General features: G+C 43.4%; 1 protein-coding gene across 4 annotated transcripts in view; it reads right to left on the bottom strand.

Annotated features, from left to right (window-relative positions):
- Positions 1 to 27,183, bottom strand: part of NTAQ1 (N-terminal glutamine amidase 1) — a 64,102-nt gene extending 36,919 nt beyond the window's left edge. For 2 of the 4 annotated variants that reach the window (XM_024741041.1, XM_024741042.1), the window contains exons 1-5: positions 26,861 to 27,183; positions 25,277 to 25,345; positions 24,436 to 24,486; positions 19,880 to 20,028; positions 19,132 to 19,256 (exon numbers count right to left, since the gene is read on the bottom strand). In XM_024741041.1, the coding sequence (XP_024596809.1) occupies positions 19,132 to 19,256; positions 19,880 to 20,028; positions 24,436 to 24,486; positions 25,277 to 25,345; positions 26,861 to 26,980 (514 nt within the window). In that variant the 5' untranslated portion in view covers positions 26,981 to 27,183. Of the gene's footprint in view, positions 1 to 7,074; positions 7,635 to 13,378; positions 14,072 to 19,131; positions 19,257 to 19,879; positions 20,029 to 24,435; positions 24,487 to 25,276; positions 25,346 to 26,860 lie in introns of those variants that run through there. The other 2 variants (XM_024741043.1, XM_024741040.1) reach the window with 2 other exon arrangements.
- Positions 27,184 to 27,189: the final 6 nt, after the last annotated feature.

The raw sequence follows: 27,189 nt of genomic DNA, 5'->3' as shown, positions 1-27,189 counted from the left end.
GCTAAGAGGATGGGAAAGCGAAAGGGTCACTTTAAAGTGACATTGTTTTTTAAAGGATGCACTAAATATCTTTTCTGTTTCACCCTGAGGTAATCATATAAAACAAGTCCTGGCTTCTCCTTCAATACTCAGTAAAGGGTCCAAGTATATACTTTACTCTGGTTTAATTCCTGTAAGGATTGATATTTTTCAGAACTGACCAAAATAACTATTTCCCGTAATGAGGTAATTATGTAATCAAGTTCAGCAACACTTCTTTGTAATTTTGTTTACTTAAAAATGCCTAATGCGGGGCTTCCCTGGTGGCGCAGTAGTTAAGAATCTGCCTGCCGATGCAGGGGACATGGGTTTGAACCCTGGTCTGGGAAGATCCCACATGCCGCGGAGCAACTCAGCCCGGGCGCCAGAACTACTGAGCCTGTGCTCTAAAGCCCACCACCCACAACTACTGAAGCCCTCACACCTGGAGCCTGTGCTCCACAAGAGAAGCCATAGCAAAGAGAAGCCTGCGCACCTCAATGAAGAGTAGCCCCCGCTCGATGCAACTAGAGAAGGCCCGCGGGCAGCAACAAAGACCCAAGACAGTCAAAAACAAAAATTTTTTTTTAAATTAAAAAAAAAATGCCTAATGCCTAAGATATTTAAGAACTACATCTTGCATTCCAAGTTTTGAAATAAAAATCCCTGTTATATGTAAGTTCTCTTGACATTCAATAGCATCAGGAACAAGCAGGATGACTATTAACTAAAGTATTTATCTGGAAATACAACCACTGTCAGATTATAGGAAACTATGAAATGGAATTTGGCATTGGAGATTCATGTAAATAAGTACAGTGAGTTAAAGTGACTTACTCAAAGCCAACATTACTTCTAATCACGAATCCACTTACAGCAAAAGAAGTAAGTCAATGAAGTGGCGCCCCAGGATTCTCTGGTTTTACAATGCTCCCCATAACCCAGAAGTAGCTGATCTTCTGGATGGTAGAATAAATAACCTATTGAAGGCTGAGGCACAGTACCAGCTGGGAGACACCACCTGGTGATATTGAGGTCCTGTCCTAAAGAATGTAGTAAGCCATGACGGTGCTGCCAGAATTCATGGGTCCAGGCACCAAGGGAGAGTAGTGAAGCATCTCTGGCTGCTACACCCAATGACCCTGCTCTCCAAATGTTTGCTTCCCTTCTCTGTGACTTTGAATCAAATCCTTTTCGGCTTCAAGCAGCAAGAGTGACTTCTGTTACCTGCAACTGAAGCCTGACTGGTATGCTTACTGAATCAGCATCCCTCAGGGAGGGTTCTGAGCATCTGCCTTTTTTTTTTTTTTAACAACCTCTCCAACAAATCTTAAGCTAAAAAAGTTTGAAATTAATTGATAAACATTGTTTGCAGTAACTACAAAATTGGTTAATTCAGGTAGATAGCTTTGAAAGACACTTTGCCCAGGCCACGGGGAAACTGGATGCCCCATTCCTGCCCCACGATAGAGAACACCTCTCTAGCAACTGGAATTTGCTTACAGAATGTGGAGGTGAACTGGGAACTGGGTAAAGATGATGGCAGCCTGGTCCTAACGTGGGATTATCTGGATTCAAACCTTGCCTCTGCCACTCACTAGCTATGTGGCTTTGGGTAAGTTGCTTTAACTCACTGTGCTTTGGTTTCCCTATCTGCAACATGGGGAGAGTAACAGTTATCTACCTTACATTGTTGTTTTAAGGATTAAATGGATTAATACACATACAGGACTTAGAAGGGCTATCTAGCACCTACTAGGCACACAGTAAGTGTTAGCTATTCAAAACACGTTACCTTTCAGAGTTATGAAAAATTCCCTCTCTCTCTCTCAGACACACACACACAATCTCACCTGAGCCTCAAAATAACTTTCTTTTTTTTTTTTTAAAAAAAATAACTCTTTCTTAAGTGAAGCAATGAAGGCCCAGAGAGGTTAAGTGACTTTCTCAAGGTCACACAGCAAGTGACTAACAAAAGCACAGCTACAATGGGGACTAAGGACTCAAATCTGATTTTTCCTGTATTCTGAGTGCAGGCACTAGGTCTCCTCCACACCTGGCCCTGAGGAGGTCACACACAGCTCTGCACCCTGTGGGCCTTGGGTGGGAAGTGACTCATCCATTGCCCATGGTTCTAGAAACGGTGTGTGCCAGAACAGTGACGTTATTAACATTTTGCCCCTCAATTTCTTTTCAATGTTCTTCCCAGAAATGCCTCTAAAATACCAGATCCCCATGGAAACCACAGGGAAGATTGTCTACTGACTCTAAGTGAAATTCTGCTACGACTGCTCCCTTGATAACAAATGGATGTTATTAAAAGCCTGGCTCTAACAGACACCTGCCGTAGCTCATGGTGAAAGCCATGCTCTCCTTGGACTGAGAGGGTGAAAGAAATAGTTACTTCTCTGATGCCAGGCTATGTGGTCAGCTTAGAAGGAAGGAAAAAGTAATGTGATACCCCAACTGTCACGACCAGACACACAGGACAAGGTGCTTTCAATATGTTTGCAACAGGTGACCAGAGTGAGGAACCCACCAAGAGTGTGACAGTGACAATGATTCAATCAACTCGTGATAATCTCTGCTATCTCTGGAAGTCATCTGTAATGTGCTTTCTAGACCAAACGGTGAAAAGAATAGTAAGGCTTGGAGTGGAGGCTTGCAAGACTGCTAAAGAAAAAGGACAGTACAACCTAAACAAGAATTATATACCTTTTCTAAACAGTACTGTTTGCAAAAGGACAGTATAATCTGAAAAAAGAACAGAATCCAGTCAAAGGGAAAAATGCAAAGATCAAGAATTTAGCAGCACTTTACCAGCATTACCCAGAGATCCTGTGGGGGATGGGAGGAGACCTGACCTTCCAGACCCCTGCAGTAACAGGAATTGTTCCTTCATTAAATATTTGAGGCACGTTTGTTGAGTGCCTACACTGTGGCAGACACTGTACTAGGCAAGGCAGAGAGAGCTCACAGGCTAGTGAAAAGAAATAGAAAACAGACTTTACACAAATAAATACACAAAATCATTTCAGATAGTGATAATTGCTATGAAGGAAAAAAGTGGTGAAGTAGCCTGACGCTGACTGGGGCAGGCAGCTTCCGACACATGACCAGGGAAGGATTAGTTGACCTGTCAGGGAGCTAACAGCCAAGAGAAAATACGGGGCGAAAGGGTCAAATCAGAGCAAATGGAATGTGAGGTCCCTAAGGAAGGAATGAGTTCATCCTGCTCGGAGACAGAAACGTCACAGGTGAGGCAGGACAGGGAATGGCTGGGAGTGGTGGAGCTGGAATCACAGAGGCAGCCAATCAGACCCCGCAGGGCCTTGTGGGCCAGAGTAAGAACAGTGGATTTTACCTTAAGTACATGTTGAAGCCAGTGTGAAGTGGTGATGCTGGTGGTTTTAAAGAAGGGAAGTGAGATGATCTGGTTTATATTTTTTAAAAGATCACTCTGGCTGCTTTGTGCAAAAAACACTGAAAGGTGGGAAGGGGACAAGGAAAAAAGCAGGGAACCTATAAGTGGTGGTGGCAAAGCTTCTCCACGACCCGGATGAAACACAGCCGGCCCACGCTCCACCGGTTCCACATCTGTGCACTTTTTTTTTTCCTTATTTTTATTTATTTTTTAAATTGGGGTATAGTTGTTCTACAATGTTGTGTTAGTTTCCACCATACAGCGAAGTGGAGTTCCCTGTGCTATACAGCAGGTTCTCATTAGTCATCTATTTTATTCATACTAGTGTATATATGTCAATCCCAATCTCCCAATTCATCCCGCTACCTTTTCCGCCCTTGGTGTCCATGCATTTGTTCTCTACATCTGTGTCTCTATTTCTGCCTTGCAAACAGGTTCACCTGTACCATTTTTCTAAATTCCACATATATGCATTAATAGACGGTATGTTTTTCTCTGACTTACTTCACTCTGTATGACAGCCTCTAGGTTCATCTGTGTCTCTACAAATGACCCATTTTTTATGGCTGAGTAATATTCCATTGTATACATGTACCACATCTTCTTTATCCATTCGCCTGTCAATGGGCATCTAGGTTGCTTCCATGACATGGCTATCGTAAATAGTGCTGCAATGAACACTGGGGTGGATGTGTCTTTTTTTTTTTTTTGGTACGCGGGCCTCTCACTGTTGTGGCCTCTCCCATTGCGGAGCACAGGCTCCAGACACGCAGGCTCAGCGGCCATGGCTCATGGGCCCAGCTGCTCTGCAGCACGTGGCATCTTCCCAGACCGGGGCACGAACCCGTGTCCCCTGCATCGGCAGGTGGACTCTCAACCACTGCGTTATGGTTTTCTCTGGATATATGCCCAGTAGTGGGATTGCTGGGTCATATGGTAGTTCTATTTTTAGTTTTTTAAGGAACCTCCATACTGTTCTCCATAGTGGCTGTATCAATTTACATTCCCACCAACAGTGCAAGAGGGTTCCCTTTTCTCCACACCCTCTCCAGCATTTGCTGTTTGTAGATTTTTTGATGATGGCCATTCTGACCAGTGTGAGGTGATATCTCATTGTAGTTTTGATTTGCATTTCTCTAATGATTAGTGATGTTGACCATCCTTTCATGCGTTTGTTGGCCACCTGTATATCTTCTTTGGAGAAATGTCTATTTAGGTCTTCTGCCCATTTTTGGATTGGGTTGTTTTTTTGATACTGAGCTGCATGAGCTGCTTGTAAATTTTGGAGATTAATCCTTTGTCTGTTGATTCGTTCACAAATATTTTCTCCCATTCTGAAGGTTGTCTTTTCATCTTATGGTTTCCTTTGCTGTGGAAAAGCTTTTAAGTTTCATTAGGTCCCATTTGCTTATTTTTATTTCCATTACTCTAAAAGATGGGTCAAAAAAGATCTCGCTGTAATTTATGTCAGAGAGGGTTCTTCCTGTTTTCCTCTAAGAGTTTGATAGTGTCTGGCCTTACATTTAGGTCTTTAATCCATTTTGAGTTTATTTTTGTCTATGGTGTTAGGGAGTGTTCTAATTTCATTCTTTTACATGTAGCTGTCCAGTTTTCCCAGCACCACTTATTGAAGAGACTGTCTTTTCTCCATTGTATATTCTTGCCTCCTTTGTCATAGATTAGTTGACCACAGGTGCGTGGGTTTATCTCTGGGCTTTCTATCTTGTTCCATTGATCTATATTTCTGTTTTTGTGCCAGTACCATATTGTCTTGATTACTGTAGCTCTGTAGTACAGTCTGAAGTAATGGAGCCTGATCCCTCCAGCTCCATTTTTTTTCCTCAAGATTGCTTTGGCTATTCAGGGTCTTCTATGTTTCCATACAAATTTTAAGATTTTTTTTGGTTTTAGTTCTGTGAAGAATGCCATTGGTAATTTGATAGGAATTGCATTGATGAAATACAGCCGGCCCGCTATCCACAGGTTCCGCATTTGTGGATTTCAATCTGCAGCTTTCCACCCACGGTTGGTTGAGTGCACTGATGTGGAACCCATGGTTACTGAGGGCCGACTGTATTGTGCCATTTTACATGAGGGAGCAACCATGGAGCGTGGTATCCGTGGGGGATCCTGGAAACAATCCCCCACAGGTACCAAGAGATGACTATACCTCTGGGGGTATCCAGCTTTCTTTCCTCCATGTTAATGCTGAGGAAGGCTGCATGAACCAAGGGATGGATCTAGTCAAGAACAGAGCAGTGTTTGCCCTGCATGAGAACAACAGGCCTAGAGGACAGGTCTTTGATGTCCCTAGAAGTCTCTCTGGAGGGCTAGAAATGGTAAATTTGTTCATTATAAAGGCAGAACTGGGTGACGGCCAGGTTCAGAGCTGTCCCCCTTGACCCATGTCCCCCTCCAGTACTGCCCCACTTCTCTGTTCCTTTTACCATACCACTCTGCCTCCTTCTTCCCTTTCCCTCCTGAACCATTTCAAGTAGGCTTTCATCCCCATCACTCCTCTGAACTTGCTCTGAAGACATTGCCGAAGCCAACGGTCATCTCAGTCCTCAGCTTACTCAACTGATCATCAACATCTGATGTGTCAGAGCCCTCTGTCCCTGCTGAATCACTTTCTTCTCTGAGCTTTCCTTGTCTTCTCTTCCCTCCCTGACCAACCCCTCCCTCTGTCCTCCTTCTGGTGTCTCTTCATCTCCTGACCTCTAAATGTAAAAGCTCCCAGGGCTATGTCCCCCTACTTCTTCTCTGTCTACACTCATTCTCTCAGTGATCTTCTGAGTCCTGTGCCTTTAAATACCGTCTTTTAACTGAGGTCTCCCCATTTCATACTCCCAGCCTGAACATCTGCCCTGAATCCCAGTCTCCTTTATCCAACTCCTATCTGACATCTCCTCTTAGACATCGAACTGGCATCTCAAATTTAAGATTGTCCAAAATAAAACTCCTGACCTTCCTCCCCAGAAGCGCTCCACCCACCATCTTCTCCAATTTGGTAAACAGCAACCATTCTTCCACACACAGTATGTGTCCATTGTCTGTCTTCTCCACCAGAATGTGAGCTCTATGAGTGCAGGGGCTTGTCTTCTTCACTGCTCAATCACCAGGGCAGGAACAGTGCTTGGCACATAGTAGGAGCTATTTGTTTGAAAGGATAAAACACTTCCTCAAGAAGCCTCCCAACCCCCTTTAACCAGCTAATTTCCCCCATTACATGTTCTCATAGAACTGGTACCATTCCTTGACAGCACTTTCACAGTTGCAATTGTACAGCCATCTGTGTGTGATTCTTTGATTGATGTCAGTCTCCATCATCAGCCTATAAGCTACAAGAGAGCAAAAGCTATTCTGGTTTCAGTTATCAGCATCTAACCTGGAGCCTAAGGTTACAGAGTAGGCCATCAATAGATAAAAATAATAATAAATATTGTTAAATGAATAAATAGGTAATACAAGCTATGTGTCCTCTCTCCAGGAAAATATACTCATATACACACTCAATGTGTGTTAGGACTCCAGGTTAGGAACCCTTCGTCTTAGTCCATTTGGGCTGCTATAACAAAATACCACAGACTGGGTAGCTTATAAGCAACAGAAATTTATTGCTCACAGTTCTGGAGGCTGCAAGTCCAATCAGGGTGCCAGCATGGTTGGGTAAAATCACAGGTCGCAGACTTCTCGTTGTGTCCTCACAGAGCAGAAGGAGCTTCAGGGGATCTCTTTTCTAGCACCACTAACCCCATTCATGAGGGCCCCACCCTCCTAATCTAATCACACACACACACACACACACACACACACACACCACCTCCTAATACCACCACCTCTGGGGGTTAGGATTACACCATATGAATTCGGGGAGTGGGGTAGGGGGGATACAAATATTCAAGCCATAGCACCCTTGCTATATTACAAGGGGCTAAATTTACTCTGCAGTTCACCATGGTGAAATACAGGGGTATGGTGTATCGTTCCTTCCCTCTGTTTCTTCAGTCATGGCCCACAGGGAAGTAGATACCCTGACAAAATGTTCTCATTAGTTGGGACACTTCTGAATCCTCTTCTTAGAAACGGCACAAATAATGTCCAAACAGGATTGGGAGGGAGCACAGTGGGACAAAGGGCAAAAGAAGAGGCTGAGAGAGAAGCCCTCCCACAGCGCATTTCTGTCATTTCTCTGCCAAGACAAAAAACGGTGGTAATAGTTGTCTCACAACCAAATTCAACCTAATCGACTGGCTGCAGCTGTTTTATGTACACAACTACACATCATTTGATCGATTTTATAACTAGCAGCGCTAATGGAAACTCACTGAGAGAACCTCATAAATATATATTCGTTCATGTAGCAAATGTTTATTGAGCATCTACTGTGTGCCACATGCTGAAAGATAATGCAGTATGGGGGACTACTTAGCACCTTTTGCCCACACTGAGTATCAGAAGCTGGTCTATAATATTTACAGCACTCAGCCTGAACACCTCACTGCAGTTATAACTAGACAGCTTCTTTTACTCAGTGTCCTATGAAGGTGGCAAAAGGACTTGCTCAGAGAAACTGTCACTAGCCTCCAGAATGAGTACTATAGACTCAACTATATATTACTGATATACACCTACAACTAACTACTACACAGAAGAGGCAATGGTACCAACATAAGTCTCCAGCTCTTGCTCACTGAAGAGCTGATGGTAACCCCTAACTAGGGGAACTAAGTGAATAATTCTGGTTCAGGCTGGATTTGTCTTTCTGGTCCTAGGGATGCTCATGTGTTCCCAAATTTTCTGGTTCTGTACAATAATCACTTCTTCCTTCAAGATCCTTTTAAATAATTACAGAAAAGTCCTTCATTTTGGCTTATACATTTGTTCAAAGTGCAATCTTTAAGTACCAAGTCTTTACCAAAAGATTTCTATACAACAGGCTCCTCAAAGGCTGGCCCTCTGCTTTACATGCTAATGAAAGTGAGGTAATAAAAGACATACTAATAAAGGACAGAGGTTCTGTCCCTTGAACCAGAGCACTCTGCATGTCTCCTCTTACGACAGTTCTGCCTTATTCATCAGGGCCTAACTTTGCAAATAGCAGGCATGTAATACATGCTGGGTGGGTGGATAGAGGGAGGGAGGGAGGGAGGGAACCTGCCTGTAACTTCTAACTCTGTTCTCCAAATATATTCAAGGCAAATGACTATGACGTCCCCTTCCCCGAATGGTAAGTACCTGGTATGTCCCAGGCTTCCAACCACCAGTGAGTACAAACTTTTCACTTTTACAGTAATCCCAACTCTTCATGATTTAAGCACATATTCACCAAAATTAAGTCCAGCTTTTTAATAAGCATTCTTCACCAAGAACGTCTACGAATTGTCAGGGGTGCTTGCTATTATAAACTGAATGTACGCAAGCCCCCCACTAGCTTGTGAATCCTATATAAGGTCATTCTCTACTTCGAAGTCCTGATGAGATGGAGACACGCTCAGCCTCCTCGCCTTCACAAGCCCCCGTGCTCCCCGCTGGCATCAGCATCCTGCTCAGGAAGGCCCTCCTCCCTTCTGCCGGGTTCACCCTGGCTGTGCCCAACCCCACACGACTCCCGGAATTCATCACACACCTGGAGTCGACCACTGACCAACCAGCCTTGACCACTGATCAAGGCAGGCTTCACTGAAGATGAAGAAACTACCACTGACTTGTATTTGGAGAACGTGCAGACTTTCGCTTTATCTACTGAGGTGAAATTACACACCCTGAGCTCTGAGGAAGAAGTCACTGAGGCCACCGTTGATTATCACTCTCTTCCCACAGAGAACTTTTGGAGTGAAGATTGGAGTAAAGAACTTCGGAGTAAAGAAGACGTCATTGCTGGTTTTTCTAAAAAGCCTATGACTGAAGCCCCAGATGAGCCCAGCATCTTCATGGGAAGCAACAAGTCCAGCTCAGTGTTTTGTTTTTTTCAGAAAATGAAGCAGATTCTCCACTAGCTGTGACCATCACTCTACTAACAACTTTCTAAGAAGATTCTGAGCTTCTGAACAAGGTTACCATTCCGTTATAGGAGTTTGAATAACGGTACAAGAATAGTGAGACATATGAGGATAAACAGAGTGGCAGGAATTGTACACAGACAGAAGAGGTGCCTCTCTTAACCATGCCTCCATTTAACATAGGCTCAGTAAATGTTTATTTGAATTGAACAGCAACCAAAAAACAGTCCTGATGAAATGCGGATTCACAGAAAATCAGAGCCACAGCCTTCAGGCTTTATCATGCCTCTGCTCCGTTGCTCTGAGACAACCACTCAACCACCAGAATTCCAACCTCTCAGGCCACTGGCCTCCACTGTTCTCCTTTGATGCCCAAGACCAGCTACTTGCAAGGTTCCCACAGAGCCGTGTTGGGCCCCTAGTGACACAGTTCTTTCCCTTCATTCCCAGAGGACAGGGCTTTCAAGAGGGTGAGAGAGCAAGTAAAGGGGTGCACCGCACGAAGGGTGAACAATGAGGAAGCACACCTCACACTGTACCTTCCACCAGTGGTCCCTCTAACCACCAGGGCTCGTTGCCAGGTCTGGTCCACTCAGCCAGGTGTCTTCCTCACTTAAGAGTGATTTTCCCTCAGGAATCTGTTTTCCTCTCCTCTAGCTAGGATAGCTCTGAGGACCCCTAGTCCATCAGACAGGCCCACACATGTCTGAACTGTAAATGAGGACAGGATTCATTTGGCTTCTTTCCCACAAGGCTCTCGAACCTCATGCAAAATAAGTGGTATGGATGGATATCTGCGTTCGGTGTTCCTGAACATTCTGCAAAGGGCAATAATCCCACAAACACTCCAGGACACTTAAGGGGCAGCTTGCACGAGAACACCGCGGATCAACTCCACATGGAACATCACAAAGTCTCATTTCCAACCCAGTGGAAATACCCTGTGACAAGTCCTAAAAGGGCACTGTATTAACTGGGGTGGGCTAAAGACTCACCAATGACTCTGTGACTTAAAAAAATACACAAGTGTGTCTCTTATGGAACGGTTCTACAATATGCTTTTCAGGCAGGCCTGCAGCTCGGCTCCATAGGGTCATTCAGGAACCCAGGTTGATGGTGGCTCGGCCATCTTCAGTGGGTGGCTTCCAAGGTTATTCTAGTCACCATCATACCACCCAGTAGGAAAGGGGGGAGAGGTATGAAGGACTGGGTGGGGAACGTCCCACAAGTCAGCCCTGTAAGTGACACACATCCCTCCCCTTACATTCCTACGGTGAGAACCTGGTCACATAGCTATACCTAGCTGCAAAGGACACTGGGAAATGTAGTCTCTGGCAGAGCAGCCACAAGGCCAGCTGCACCTCTGTGACTCTGAAACAAGGGACAGCAAACTGTAGCCCAGGGGTCAAATCCTCAAGCCCCCACATTTTATAAACAAAGTTTTCCTGGAGCCCAGCCGCATCCATTCATTTACATATTGTCCATGGCTGCTTACCAGCTACAAAGTACGAGTTGAGCAGCTACAGCAGAGACCTTATAGCCTGCAAAGCCTAAAATATTTACTGTGTGGCCCTTTACAGAAAACATTTGTATCCCTTTTTCTAGAAAAAAAGGAGAATGGATTCAGTGAGACAATTAGCAGTCTACACCTCCAAAATTTATCTCAGAAATTGTTATAAAGACACATGGCCAAAAATACTCCTGGAAACTTTTTTTTTGGGGGGGTCATACCAAAAGACTACAACAACTTCAGGACTGCTCAATTATGGACCATGCACACCACAAACTACAGTGTATCCCCCCTTAAAAGGAGAGAGGAAATTCAACATGTACTGATTGGAAAATATCCAAATATATTAACTTTAAAAAGTAAAATGCAGAACAATACTTTTAGAGTGTTACCATTTGTGGGAAGAAAAAACCCCCAGAATTTAATACATAATGCTATATGCTTCCATGGGCATAAAAAAATTCCTGTAAGGATAGAAAAGAAACTGAAAACAGGCTGTTTCTGGGTAGGGAAATCAGAAAACTGAAGGTAAGAACGGGAGGAAAGAGTACTTTTCACTATATACCTTTTTATATCTTTTGCGTTTGTACCATATGCATGTGCCATCTATTTTTAAATAATTAAAAATTAAACTGAGAAAAACCACACACAAAAAAGCGTTTGTCTTTACTTCCACTGCTAACAAACCCTTCCTCTGAAAGACACAATCACTTGTAAAAGCCACGGTAATACCCACAATCAGGTACGGTCAGTTCTATTGACCTGGGAGCCATTTTATATTGTGTATTTGCTTTCCCGTCAGATTCTCAGAGATACCTTATTTCTCTTATTTTCATAGTCAACTACAAATTCTATTTTAGTCCCCTGCTTTTCTTGAAAGTTCCTCTTTCCAAACAGCATTTATCAGTATTTATTCAGTTCTCTCACACACACTGAGTATAAAGAGAGGCAAACCTGACCTCAGAGAAAAATTAAGCACAGAGAGACAAAAGAAACAGTTCCTGATAAAATCAACAATTCTGAAGAAAAATCTTGCAAGGGAGCTTACATTTCAGTTAAAAATGACAGCGATCCAACTCACACAAACTGAAGAGAAAAAGGAACCCACTGGTTTGTATAACTGGCAAGTTCGAAATTGGGGTTGGTTTGAAGCAAAGAAAGATCCAGGCACTCAGAAATGTCCTTGGGGCTCCCGCTCTGCTCGGGTGCATTATGCAGGCAGGGCTTTCTTCTGTGGCAGTCAAGATACCCACCAGCAGCCCCAAACTCCCAGTGGCCCTAGCCCAGCAGTCCTGATGGACAGAGAATTATCCTCTCTTAATGTCAATACAGCAATTCCAGAGAACACTGTGACAGGCTATTCCTAGACTTGTCCAGGGGTGGGGTCTAAGCCTGGCCCGGTTTTATGCTACATGCCTCTATTTATGGGCCACTAGGACTATATACGATATATGATATACACAAAGAAGAGTTCCCCAAAGGGTACTGTAGGAGTGGTAGGTAGAAATAACAGATGTCCTCTATTGCTTCTAACAAGTCATGACAACAGCCACTGGATATGTTAACATAACTATAAACCTTGCTCATCACACTGGTTAGAAGTAGGGGGTTTTCAATTTCAAGGCAAGGTGGCTGGAAAATTCAAACTTACACACACAAGATTGTCTGACTGGTCTGCACTAGACATAATTTTGAATACCAGATTGGGAACTGCTCATAAATTGGCAGGGGAAAAAAAACAAAAACAAAAAACAAAGCTCCAAAAAATGCAATTTGTAAATCAGATCACAATCCTTTGGGGTCTCTGAATTCCTTTTGCTCAGGGCAAAGTATTTCTGTGGTACAACCTGCCAAAATCTATCTTCTTTAGTGTAGTCGCATACTTTTTAAATGACCATCTGAAACTCAACAAAGTTATCTAAGTTTAGGGTCTGTATTTAACTCTAAATTATAAAAATAATTTAGATTGTATTTGTATTCCTCTTACCAAAGTTGATTCACTTTCTCCCAGCATCTTCCAGGTCAGCCGAGCCAAATGGATATATGGTCTTTCCTTAGACTAACTGACTGACTCCTGAGGAAATGATTGCAGGTATCCCTCCAGAGCACAAGGCAGAGGATTTGAATGGAAGTTTCGGAGTAAGCAGAAGACTCATCTAAGAGCAAAAGTTTGCACAGCCCTGTTATAAGAAATCTCATTTTTACAACAGAACCATGGAGGACGTGAATGAGAGCTAGTGCTATATGCTGGTTTAATGCCAAACATCTTTTATCTGGAATTATATGATGAAAGCCAAATTTCCAAAACATCTTCAGGAAGGAAGACTGATTAAAGTATTTTAAAGCAATGGTTCCCATCTATAATTGAGACATTCTTGGGTATCCCAGATTATCAAAGAGGGACACAAAATCTTCAAAACAAAATTAATTTAGGTCAATTTTATTTAAAAACATATATAAATAGGCCAAACAACACTTAAGCCTGAGAGGGCTGCAATCTTTGCTAAGAACAGAATGAATGGTCCAGAAAGACTAATACTTATTGCTGATTGAGCTCACAACGTCAGCCCTCTTCAGGCAGCAGCACAGTCACTAGCAAACATTTTACGGGCACCTTTTATGGGCATTAGAGATTCACAGAGCAATGGGCTACAGCCCTACCCTCAAGGAGCTTACAGTATAGCTGGAGAGACATGAACCATCCAAAACAGACACAAAGTCCACACATTTATCATAACAAAAGCAATTACTGGCATAAGTCTTCACATTTTTTAACAAAGGAGCAGTAGGAATATCTGAGCAACTACATCAAGTTTCAACCTGATATACCAAAATAAGATTGTTTCTATCTATTCTTTTGTTCACTTATGCTTCAACTCAATTGAATTAAAAGAGGAAAGCATAATTCCAAGCCAAATGTACCATCATAACGTTTGCTGTCTCAGATGAAGGGGTAGATTGTTCACGTCCTAGAATTTCTCCATGGCACTACATCCAGAGGTCAAGTTCAGTAGTTCTGACTGCCAAACCGATGTACAAATTCAGACAGTGAGTAGACGGCTCCCCATCCCACCTCAGGATCCATACTGATAAAATCATTCAGGTTCATTTTGGAATCTACAAAAATACATGAAAGAAATGTCCACTGAAAGCACAATTCTGGCTTAACAGCAATAAAACAACCCAGAAGACCAAAAGTAGGGAAAATTATTCAAATGTTTCATAAGGGGTCAATATCACTTCTCTGGTATTCTTGTCTGAAATGTATGACATCAATCTAATCATGACAAAACATCACACAAACCCAAACTGAGGGACACTATTCATAGTCAATGACCAGTACCCTTCAAAAGGGTAAAAGTTGTAAGGAAGAAAAAAAAAAAATTGTCACAGATTGAAGGAGAATGAGATGAGGAGACATGACAACTACATGTAATATCCTGAGTTAGATTCTGGACCAGAAAACAGAAATAGGAGGAAAAGTTACAAAATTTAAGTAAGGTCTATAAGTTAACAGTACTGTGTCAATATTTTCATACTGATTTATTATTTTCTTGATTTAGATAATTACACTATGGTTTTTCTCAGATCCCCCTGGAATCTGAGTGAGGGGTATATAGGAGCTCTCTGTACTGTTTTAACCAATTCCCTAGCAGTCTAAAGTTATTTCAAAATAAAAAGTTAAATGAAAAAATGCATAAATAAGCAAACTGCCAGTTTACTGGATACAGCTGCCAATTTATAGGAAATACAGAGGATACAAAAGGATACAATCAGCAAAATCCAGACCATTTCTCCCAGATTCATTTCTTCAACAAATAAATTACAAGAAAAAAATAAAAAAAGAGTGGGACTAGGAATCTCTACATATTAAAAAAGACCCTAAAGAGACACATACCAACCAAGCACGATGGGGGGGCTTTATCTGGACCTTGATTCACATGAACAAACTACATGAAAAAAGATTATGACTTCATGAGATAACTATGAGAATCTCAACACTGACTACAGAGATATATGTTGATTTTAAAGAATTATTGTTAATTTTTTTAGGTGTAATAATGGCATTGTGGTCATGTATTTTTAAAATTAATCCTTATATTTTAGAGATCCGTACTGAAATATTTAGAGTTGAAAGGATGTAATATCTGGAATTTGCTTCAACATAATACAAGAAGGGGGAAAGTAGATGGGATATAAGTGGATGGGATATCAGCCATGAGCTGATAACTGCTGAAAGTCTACTGTTCTGCCTAGTTTTGTATATGATTAAAATTTTCCATACTACAAATTTTTAAGTGTATACAGAGATGCTTCTACTCATCAAAGAACTGTTATGGGAACTGCACTTCCACCATAAACTGCCAGAAAAGTGGACAAAATATATTTAGCAACTGTTTCCAGACACCAGACAATGGGCAACACACAACTGACTGCTAAGAAAAGAGGAACAAGGGCAGGAGCTGTAGGATCCCTCCAGCTCACTGCCTGGAGGGCTGTTTCCAGACCACAGCACGGAGGCAGGGACACAAACAGCATGGGAGTTTTTCCCGCCGATGGGAAGACAGAGATCTAAGTTCAGGAGGGCCTGGCAGCTACATGTGAGGGACATAGTGTGGGAGAGGAGAGAACTACACAGAGAGTGTCCCGGATTTCTGCAGAGGGAACTCACTCCTCTACCCCAAAGTCTTTGGTTAAGGACTAATCTCATAAGTCCAGGAAAGAAGCACCGTAAAGCAGTCAGTCTAATAACTCCCAGAACTTCCATGGTGCCCACCAGCCAGGGTAGAGAGAACTCATAATACCTGGGCATTTGGTAGAATCCTCAGAAGGGTCACACCAAAGCAGTGGGGCTAAATTAGCCCTGGGTGAAAGGTTGCTTCAAACCTGCACTAAAAAAGCCTAAAACCAAGCCCTGAAAGGATCCAGCTGACCCCCAGGAATTTAAGTGCATGACAGAACCAAATCCAACACTGTTTTTAAAAGTACCTCAAATTTACAAAGCCCGGCACCCAACCAAGTATTACGAATCACACAAAGAAACAGGAAAATATGACTCAATGCCAGGAGAAAACTCAATCAACATTCACAGACAGAAACGACAGAGATAACAGAATCAGCAGACAAGGACCAGTTATTATAAACATGCTCCGTATACTCAAAAGGGTAGAGTAAAACATGAGCATGACAAAGAGGGAAATGGAAGATATTAAATCAGCCCCAAATGGAATGTCTAGAGATGAAAAAATAAAATATGTACAAAGAAAAATAAAAGCACTGGATGGGATTAACAGCAAATGAGTTAATGAAGAAGAAAAGATCAATAAATTTACAGACAAAATAATTATTCAAAATGAAGCACATACAGAAAAAGTCTGAAAAAAAAGGAACATCATTGACCTAAGAGAAGTAACAAGCCATCTAACATACGTGTAGGGGAAGGACAAGAATTTTTTTTAAAAAGGGGGAGAGGTCAGAAAAAATATTTGAAGAGGTAATGGCCAAATGTTTCCAAATTCGATGAAAACTATAAATCCCGCAATCTAAGGATCTTAACGAACCTCAAGCTGAATAAGCCTAACTATGCTACAGTCCATCACAACCAAATCCCTGAAATCGAGAGATAGAGAGAAAACCTTAAAAAGCAGCCAGAGCACACTGCATTTAGAGAAACAGACACAAGAACAACGGCATGCTCCTTGATCAGAAACTCAGCAAGCAGAAAACAAGCGAGACACCTTTAAAAAACTGAAAGAAAAAACATGTAAAACTAGCATACATTACCCAACAAATATATCTTTCAAATATGAAGGTAAGCACTTTGGATACAGAAAACTAGAAACAGAGTCACTCCCACCCTTACAACAAGAAAAGCTAGATAATCAGCAAAACCAGGACTTCTGTTGAAATCATCAGAGGGCCAGGGATGCACAATGACCAAGGAATCCAAAATAAAGGAAAAACAGGCGCCTCCCAGGAGAGATGGGGCAAAAGTTCTTGCTTACCTGGGGTAGATGCCAGACTCCATGTAAGTCAGCTAAAATCTTTAACAAATGGCTAAAGGAAACCTCAACTTCTGAAACACAACTGTATTCATTTTCTAGGGCTTTTTAATGTAAGTAAATAAAAGAGGATTACGATCTGCAAGCATTCATTACCTAATAACATATAAAAATAAAATAAGAATTTTTTTAATTTTTAAAGATAAATGTATAACAAATCAGCACTTGCCTATAATCTCCCCAAGAGGCACTACAACATTTCTGTTTACATGACACTGGTCCTCCAGCTGGGCTCAAATTAGCCAGTGTTACTATAACACGTCATTTGAGACAAGGAGATGAGAGGTAAATGCGGACAAAAGGTAGCAAAGGGCTCAGAAAGAGAAGGGGACAAATATGGTAGACCCTATAACTCAGCCCAAGACTTGGGAAACGTCCTTAAGAACTGAACCATCTGTGGCTGGTACTGGAACTGAGCCTTCAGAGCAAGGCTGCAAGACTGTGAATCTCCGTTTTCCTTCTTTTTTCAGGGAGGGGAGAAAAAAAAGAGTTCCTTTATTTAAAATATACTAAATGCTGAATTGAAAATAGTGAGCCTGCAGACACATGACCACCAAAATTATTAAATGTACAGGTTTACTTGTAATGTGCAACACATCATATGCACTAAATTTTAAGCCCTAAAGGCCAATTCCATAACTAAATGCAGGGGACCAAGGAAAGCTGCTATGAAAAAAACAAAGCTGCATCAGTTTAAAGTTTAATGTCTTCTTGAACCATGTTTTTTTTTTAAGCTTTTTTTTTATATAAAGCAATACTAATTAGCTAAAGGTAATTCCTCTGTCTCCTAACTTCAAATACTTTCCTTTGACAAACACAGGGCTTGAAGTAATGGATTTACCACACGAGAGAACATGAACATGTGGTTAAATTACTACACGAGAAACCAGTATGTTTACCCCACATTCAGAGCAGATTCCTTTGAGTACCAGTATCAACCTCAGGAGGCCCCTGATGAGCTAGTTACATAGAAGGGGTTGGCACAAAGCCTGGCACCTTTGCCAGGCACCTCTTGGGAAGTAGTCATTAAAACCCAAAGGAACGACCGGGGCTGACAAGGTGTTTACTGAAGGTCCACGGCGTGTCAGGCTCTGTGTTAGTGCTCACATGTAAAAGAGAAACAGGGAGCCATGCAAGCATTGTCCAGACCACACCGTGCAGCAGGGTGTGTGAGACTGAAAGCAAGACCCATGATGCCTTTTCCTGACCTGAGCTATCCCAATTCTAATGCTGAAGCTGGGAACCAGGTTGTTGAACCCAAAGAAACTCCAATATAAACTTTAAAAATCATGAGAGCTTTTCACTGAAAGCCTCAAAAATCAGAGCTGGAATCCTCTTTCAGTGTTCACTCACTTCAAATACACCAAATATATTTTTTACTTTCTCCCCTGCTGAACTCTGAACACTAATGTCCTATTTTTCTGGCATCCTTCATGGCGTACAGAGCATTTTGACTCAGACGGTATCATCCTTGTGAGGGGATGTTTCACCAATAAGTGGCAACGTTGCAAATTAATTCCCACCATAAATAATGCTTCCAACTCAGGTGAATGCCAAACAATAGTAACACGGTGAAGAATCCTTTACCTACTTAAGTCTCAAGAAATTCGTAATTGGACTGATGCCTGAAAGCACAGAAATGAGACGAGTGGGGCAGTAAAACCTGCTAGCTCTCACCTCCTTCTAATGCAGATTTTGTCACAGAGTCAGTGAAACGACATTTCACATATCCCAAAGATGCACTGGGGACTTCCTTCACCATCACATGACACCCACCACGGCAAGGCGCTACTAGTCCCCCCGTTAAGCGGCACAAACACGCAGATCTCCCCAAGTCCAGGGCGCGAGCAGCAGGTACACCCAACATTCCAGCAACGTGGGGTCGTGGTTCGGCTCCCTCACGCCTTGCCTCTCCCATGAGTTCTGGTGCCTTCTGGTCCTGCTCTCTGTGCCTTAATTTCTGAATCTGATAAATATAAGAACTACACTCCCTCTTACCTCTTACCACTCAGGGAGTCTTACCCAAAGAACAATGCACTTCTTGTCCTTGGCTAAGGGAACATGCTCATCTGCACAGCGATGGGAAACCCCTCTGAGAGGGCATCCTTGGCTCACCTCCAGTCTCAATGCAGGGATATGATGGAGGAGGTTCTCTCCAGTTCCCACTGGAGTCTTTCATGTGAGATCGGTCAGAAGCAAAGTTCTTCAAATATGAATCTGCGCGGATCACTCTAAATTTCCTGTACATAAACCAACATTCGTTTATATCACAGTTGAAATTCTAACTCAATTCTCATATAGACTCATTTTCTATGACATGCACAAAACTAGACAGGCATTTCTGTACTATTAGTGACACACAAATATATATGTAGCTTTAATACCTGTTAAAGACACCATGAGAAATGATCAGCTGAAATCCCAAACTACAAAGGCATGGAAGTACAGCCGGTTGCCTTTACTTGCTCAGTGTTATGTACGAGGGGCAGAGGACGTAATGTCCGGGTGCTGCCGTCACAGCCCTCTGACTTCGGTCATCGCCAGGCATCCAGCTCCGCCACCAACCAACCACCCACCCAAAACGAAGAGTATGAGAGAAATGCCCAAAACGACTGTTGGAAAATGTTCTGGATCTCATCACACAAATTTTTAAAGACTGCCAACCTTTTATACAACGGACAACCTTTAAAACTTTAAAACATTTTGAATCTTCTGTAGAGCACATGATTCTCAAACATCAACTCAATGGTGAAGACAAGTGATCTTTACAAAACCAATGCAAAAACAAACACCCAAAGTAACTCTGTCTAATTGTCAAGGTCCAACTTCAGAAAGTAGATAAATCCACCCTGAATTTCCTCACCTTCTGAACTGTGGATGGATGTCCTCATCAGACTTAAAGGCATCTTCCACATAAGTATCAAAGGGGCAGGGAAATGGCAGGACAGTGTCAAGATCATAAATGAAGCTCTGTCCTCCACTTGAAACATGAAGCAAGACAACATGGTAATCCTAGAAGTAAAAGTTGCTGAAGTTAACCAGGTTACCTTATGATGGTGTATTCCAAGGTTATAGTAATAATGCACATATATCATCAAAAACAGATACAAGGGACTTCCCTGGTGGTCCAGTGGTAAAGAATCCACCTTACAATGCAGGGGACGTGGGTTCAATCCCTGGTCAGGGAACTAAGATCCCACATGCTGCAGGGCAACTAAGCCCGTGCGCCACAACTACTGAGCTCGCATGCCCCAATTAGAGAGCCTGCATGCCACAAACTACAGAGCCCATGCGCTCTGGAACCTGTGCGCCACAGCTAGAGAGAGAAAACCCGCACACCACAACTAGAGAGAAGCCCGCATGCCCCAACAAAAGATCCCACATGCCTCAACGTCACCATTGTAAAGCAATTATACCCCAATAAAGATGTTTAAAAAAAAAAAAAAAAGAAATACAAAAAAAAACAAACAAATAAAGTTGAAGGCTTAAAAACAAACAAACAAAAAACCATATACAAGACTAAGACAGTCCTCCTTATAATAGCAAAATAAAGCAAACACAAAACCCTGAAAACAGACCAAATGTCCAGCGACAGGGAACAGTCAAGTAGTGGAAATGTTCATGTACATTAAATGTTCACCTTTCGATCCAGCAATTTTACCATTAGGGATCCAGCCTATAGAAAAATGGCCACATGCATGTAAAGGTATATAAACAATGCAAATCTCTGCCGCACTGTTTATAACACTGAAAATTCAGAAACAACCAGAAGTCCACCAAGAGGGGAGTGGTTAACAAACCACGATGCAGCCATAAGATGGAGTCCTACGCAGCTGCTAAAGAGAAGTAGGTAAATTTTTGTGGAAATTGGACTAAGTCCATGTTACACAGTTGGATGGAAAAAGCAAATTGCAGGTATGTATTATATATTATTTTTTTTTAATTTATGTGTATATAAAGACAGACATGTGCATTCAGAAGTACACATGCATGCATATGAGTACAGAGAAAAAAGTCTACAAGGATATCCTCCAAACCATTAACAAAGGGGACAGCTTGAGGTGAGCCTGGAGAGGGGAAGGACTGTAAAATGCGGTTGTTATTGGTTTTAAGTCAGCCAAGCCCTAATATGTAGCCATTAAGGAAGAAGAATACAGAGAGCTTCTCCTGCACAGCTGGGTCCCAGCACACAGGTGAATTCTCACTCTCACTCCTGGACACGGGGCACTGCCCAAACCAGCTAAGGGCTGGAAGGGACGTCAGGGAGGTTTATCAATGGACATGAGGGCAGTGTGATGCTTAGAGCTCCTCAGAAGAAAAATGCTCTCACAGACAACAGCACTGCGAGATAAAAAGTTCAATCACATCAATACAATGTTAGAAATACCATCTGACATTTCTAGTACTTCAGAGCTTACAAAGCACTTTCTCAAACGATGTTTCATTTGACCCTGTGAGGTGGGAAACATAATTGAGACTGGAGATGTTGTACCATCAGAGCTGAAAGTGCTTCCTTTGTCTCCAGTTCTATCTTAGAAATCAGAATAGCATCAGAAATGAAAGCTTATTCCCTGTCCTCCCCTTAATGCATCCTACCCTCCAGATACATGAACTAAGCGCTGCTCCCCCGGTGACAGTCCACGACTCCCTTCCCCCAGGCTTGCTCACGTTACTCGGCGCCATCTGCACCACCTTCTCCTCCGCTCTCCCCACATCTATCACTCAAGCTCCAACTCAAATGCTTTCTTCCCCATGAGCCCATCTTTCATCTTCTCCCACCCCTGCCAGAAGCAGTCTCCACCGTATCCAAAATCTGTCTCTCTCTTGACATCTTCTACCCTATATTACAGTTTTTTTTGCAATATGTACTCCCTATTTTTTTATGGGAAACCATGCTATTAAAATACAGATACGAAGATGAGAAAGATAGGTCCTTACCCTCAAGGAGTTCCTAGAGAAGCGAGCGGGAAACACAAGTCAACTGCTGCAGAACGGTGAGATGATGAGGTAATTCAGCAGAGGTGGGAGAGCGTGCAGGCAAAGGCGCCTGAAGCGGGGTCACCTGGCTCAGCCTCAGCCCCACCACTAGCCAGCTTCCTCCTCTACAGGACGGAGATAACTGTGGTGTCTACCTCACAGTATTACTGAGAGAATTAATGAGACTACTATGTAAATAATCAGCCTTATAAAAAGCCAACCAAGGGCTTCCCTGGTGGCGCAGTGGTTGAGAGTCCACCTGCCGATGCAGGGGACACGGGTTCGTGCCCCGGTCCGGGAAGATCCCACATGCCGCGGAGCGGCTGGGCCCGTGAGCCATGGCCGCTGAGCCTGCGCGTCCGGAGCCTGTGCTCCGCAAAGGGAGAGGCCACAGCAGTGAGAGGCCCGCGTACCGCAAAAAAAAAAAAAAGCCAACCAAGGCAGGGTGTGTGTGTGGGCAGGGAGGAAAAGGCAGGCAACTGCTAAGGAGCGTTTCACTGAGGAAAGGCTGCCGTCACTGCCTCTTGCCTGAAGGGGAGAGCTTCCCAGAAGGAGGACACAACTTGTGGAAAAGCACAAACAGGGACTTCCCTGGCGGTCCGGTGGTTAAAACCCCACACTTCCACTGCAGGGAGCGTGTGTTTGTCCCCTGGTCAGGGAACTAAGACCAGGGAACGAGGCACAGCCCAAAAAAAAAGGAGGAAAAGGCATAAACAAGGAATACCCTTCTGGTTAGCTCGGGTCCATATTCCTACATAACAGATGGCTGGTGAACTCGAGAGGGAAAGCAGGCCTCAACTAGGAGTCACCTTCACGGCAGAGATGCGGAACCAAGGAATGCAGATTCCAGCAATAGCCTCACTCTCTGAGTTGGGTACAGAGCTTGTCCAAATGCCTGGAAAAGACCCAGTGGGGCTAGAGGCAGGGATGTCCACTTAGAAAGTGATCTGTTCCTCCGGGGACCGTGCCTCTACCCACTTAGGGAAGCTTACCCATTCCCTGCAACAGAACAGCAGTGAGGCCCAGATCAATCTGCCAGAGACTTGCTCCACATAGAAAATCTGGGGGGAGACTTCCTGAAACAAGGTTCCCCACACTGAGCTGCCATGAGCTGCTGTGTAAAGGGGGACAGGTCCTTTCCCTGCGAGTTTCCTGAAGACAGGAAGCAAGACCGTGACTCAAAATCAGCTGAGCACTTCAGCAATGGGCATGATTGCTAGGGCAGATGGATAGTCCGCAACTGGGGTTATTGTAGCTCTGCTAACAATAATAGCTAACTCTTCTGGAGCACTGGTACCAGATACCAGGACAATGCTTCAAATGCATTATTTCACTAAAGCCTCCAGTGACCAGAGGAAGACACCGAAGAAGGAGCGTAAATAACCTGTCCAGCTCACACAGCCCACCAATGGGAGGACTGGGTTAACCCCCATGTGTCTGACTCAGCCTGCACTCCTAACCCAACACTGCTGGATTTGGGCTTCAATGTTAGAGCAGAGGATCCCCTGCTGGTGAAGGAAGCAAGAGCATGAGGCCAAGGACTTCAGTCTATTTTGTGCCTGGCATATAAGAGGCACTCAATAAATATATGTTAAGTAAATGAATGAAGCCAATTCAAATGATATCTTATTCTAAATAAGCATCAGAAACCTGATGTTTGTTGCATTATCATGAATGGAGTTTTACTTTACCTTCATGTTTCTTAGCATAAACAATTCCATTCTTCAGGGGACCAGTTTAAGGTGATATATGAATGTGTACTGGAAAGGACCCAGCCCTGCCAATGATCAGCTTAATGACCTTGAGCTATTCACTCTGCCTTTCTTGGCTTGTTTCTTCACCTGAAAAATGAAGGGGTTGGCGCAGATCCATGTTTTCCAAATGCCAGTCATGTTCACTCAGAAGTCTACTAAGAACACTAATTCCTGAACCTCTAGATCGACTAGATCAAAAACCTGTATTTTTTTTTCTTTTCTCTTTTTTTTTCTGCCATGTCGCACATCTTGCAGGATCTTAGCTCCCCGACCAGGGATTGAACCCAGGCCCCTGCCAGTGAAAGCCCTGAGCCCTAAGCACTGGACCGCCAGGGAATTCCCAGAAACCTGTATTTTTAACAATCTCTGGATAATTCTACTGTGCAGCTGGACTAGATAATGCTCAAGTTCCTTCCAGTGCTAAATAGACAAGAGTTTAGATAACAAATATATCTGCTACATCAGCCATTTAAAATCATTCCTATAATAATTTCAAAATTAAAAGAAAACATGCCCATAAGTGCTTCTACCTTAGACCAAATAACATCTATCGTCAAGAAGTCAAATTATTAATAATTATCATAGTCTTTCTCTACTGCCCCATTATTTCTGCTCTACCAAAACATAAAGACCACTCATGGATTACAAGTACTATTGCATCAGAAGCTGTCTGTGTTGACCACCTTACCCAGATCACAGGTCCATCTCCAGGTCTTGCCTGTTGTTTCCAGATAGGTATCTACAAAATACAATAACTCTCCTAAGCCACAACTTCAGTTAAACCACTACTAAATTCTTGAAAGCAATACATACATGAAAAATAAAATATTTCTAGGCAACCAACAATCAAGGTGAAAGAATGAATGGATAAGAAGAAATCCAAATCCTTCCAAGTGTCCTTAACAATGAAGGAGCAATAATTAATTACAAGATGTTTTCTATAGAGTAGAAAGAGACCTAAACTAGGAACTGGAATTCCTGGCAAGTTCAAATCTTGCTTTCCCACTTAATTATTCATGGGACCTCCCTGAGTCTCTATTTCCTCATCTATAAAACAGAGACAGCTGTCTGGACCTTGTCTACTTCACAGGGTTTCCACTGGGATCAAACAAGATGATGTTCACAAAAGTGCTTTACAAAATATTAAGGGCTTACTTTTCTTAATACTTCATAGAAGTTTACTACAGTCCCATTAAAACTCCAGAAACAAAGAAACCTTTACTTCAAACCTGAGAATATGTGCCTCTAACTTAATTTAAAAATTAAGTTTAATTTTAAAAGCTCTAACTTAATACCTAAAGAAAGGGGATTTTATTTGCATAAACATACCATCACATATTTCCTTACCTGCAAGTAAGGGACTAAGCTCTACTAACTTAACCATGTCCTGGTAGGGAAAAAATCTCATTCAAAAACAAACTTTAAAATGTTGCTGTATTTTATAAGGCACATTTTAGAACAGTGCTAAACCCATGGTCTATTTAGCTTCTAATGTAATCCTAAATTTCCACAATCACTCCCCAACTTACCATCTTCCTCTCATTAGATATGAAGACAGCATAACACTCTTCTAAAGGATACTGGTCGTGGTTTTTGATGTATTCACAGAGCTTCCAAATATTTTCTTCACTGAAATAAAGTAATTGTTTAATCAATATAATTAAACAAGAACACTCTATGTCTTTCAAATTTGCCCAAAAGACTGATGATGACATTTAAAAAATTGGTAGAGACCTGAAATACCATCTCATCCAACAACTGGCTAACAGCTGAACCTTCTCAAAAACACCCCCAGCAAGGGACTTTGCTGGTGGCGCAGTGGTTGAGAATCCGCCTGCCGGTGCAGGGGACACGGGTTCATGCCCCGGTCCGGGAGGATCCCACATGCCGCGGAGCGTCTGGGCCGGTGAGCCATGGCCGCTGAGCCTGCGCGTCCAGGGCCTGTGCTCCACAACAGGAGAGGCCACAACAGTGAGAGGCCCGCGTACCGCAAAAAAACAACAACAACGGATGGATGTGAGGGACAAGAACTAACAGGACTGAGGTGGGAGACAGGGCAGAAGAAGCATGGTTCCACCCTTACAGAGGTTCCAGGTTCAGTACCACCACTGTAGATGTGTGACCCTGGGCAAACAACAGGCCTCTCTGTGGCTCAGTCTTTTCATGAGAAGAATGATAACAAAAGACCTATCTCCTAAGCATGGATGGAAGTACTTGGCACTAGGCCTGACATGCTGAATAAATGGTGAGCTCCACAGCATCGGTTTGGTGACCATCTGAAGGAGGGAAAGGTAAGTTATAGACGACGCTAAGGTTTTTTGTGCAGGGACTGGAAAGTGGGGTTAGAAGTCATTATTCAAGCAAGGGAAAGGCAGGTGTGGGTGTGAAAAGGACCAAGATAAGAGTGGTGATTCAGCCAGAGGTGGCCTAGGACAGGGGTGCAGTGTGTGGACTCCAGAGCCGAACTCTGCGTGTAAATCCCCATTCCTTCACTCACAAGCTATGTGGCCTTAGGTAAATTACTTGCATCCCTCCATGCTCCAACGTGCTCACTTTAAAATGGGGACAACAGTACCGACCTCCTCATGTAACTGTGGGGCTCACATTACTTCGTTGACATAAACGTCTCAGAACAATTCTTGGCCTATATCAAGTGCTACGTGTAAATGTAACCACTATTATAATGACGACACGGCGGTTCAGATCCTGGTTTTTGGTACAAAAGGGCCTGAATTGGATTCCGGGCTGCTATTAGCTGGGTGATCTTGGTAATGTTACTGTAGGATCTCTGCGCTTTCATTCTCTTCCAAAATTAAGATGACCTTCACATCAGTGTGAAACCACGCAGGCTTCAGCAGAATAATTTCCAAAGGCTCTCTGCGGTCCTCCCTCCGCCTCCAACTCCCCTTCCTGGCCGCCCAAGCCCTGAGATCTGCTGACAAACGTCCAAGCGAAAGGAGCCAGGCAGAAGTAACGCACCACCGACCCTACCACTCCTGGCGAATACCGCCCCCTCCACACCCAAACGCCCACGCTCGACTCAACGAACAAGGACTGCCACTCCCGCTCCCCGCTCCCTCCTCCCCCCAAACCGGATGGTCGTGGTTTTTGATGTATTCACAGAGCTTCCAAATATTTTCTTCACAGTAGCAGCTGTTGTAGACACAGGCGTCCCGCGGGGGGCTGGCCGGCTGGTAGTGGGCGGCTGCGGCGGCGGAGACGTCCCCTTCCATGGCGGGCCTCGGCACAGGCCTGAGGCGAACCGACTGGAAGAGCCCCGCGGGCGGGCTTCAGCGAAGGCGTCGGCGCACTACGCGCAACGTGGGTTCGCGGGGCGGAGTGGGCGGAGCTCGAGGCCGCTGGTGGCGTCCCCGGGTGGTGGGGCCTGGGGCAGGGTAGGCGGAGCCTGGGCGAGCGGGCGCGAAGGATCCCCGCGCAAGAA

The sequence above is a fragment of the Neophocaena asiaeorientalis genome, unplaced genomic scaffold (genome assembly GCF_003031525.2).
Source record: "Neophocaena asiaeorientalis asiaeorientalis breed wild unplaced genomic scaffold, Neophocaena_asiaeorientalis_V1.1 scaffold177, whole genome shotgun sequence".
Classification (NCBI taxonomy): Eukaryota; Metazoa; Chordata; class Mammalia; order Artiodactyla; family Phocoenidae; genus Neophocaena; species Neophocaena asiaeorientalis.
The sequence above is the reverse complement of the archived record's forward strand: the minus strand, read 5'-3'. Positions and strand labels throughout refer to the sequence as shown.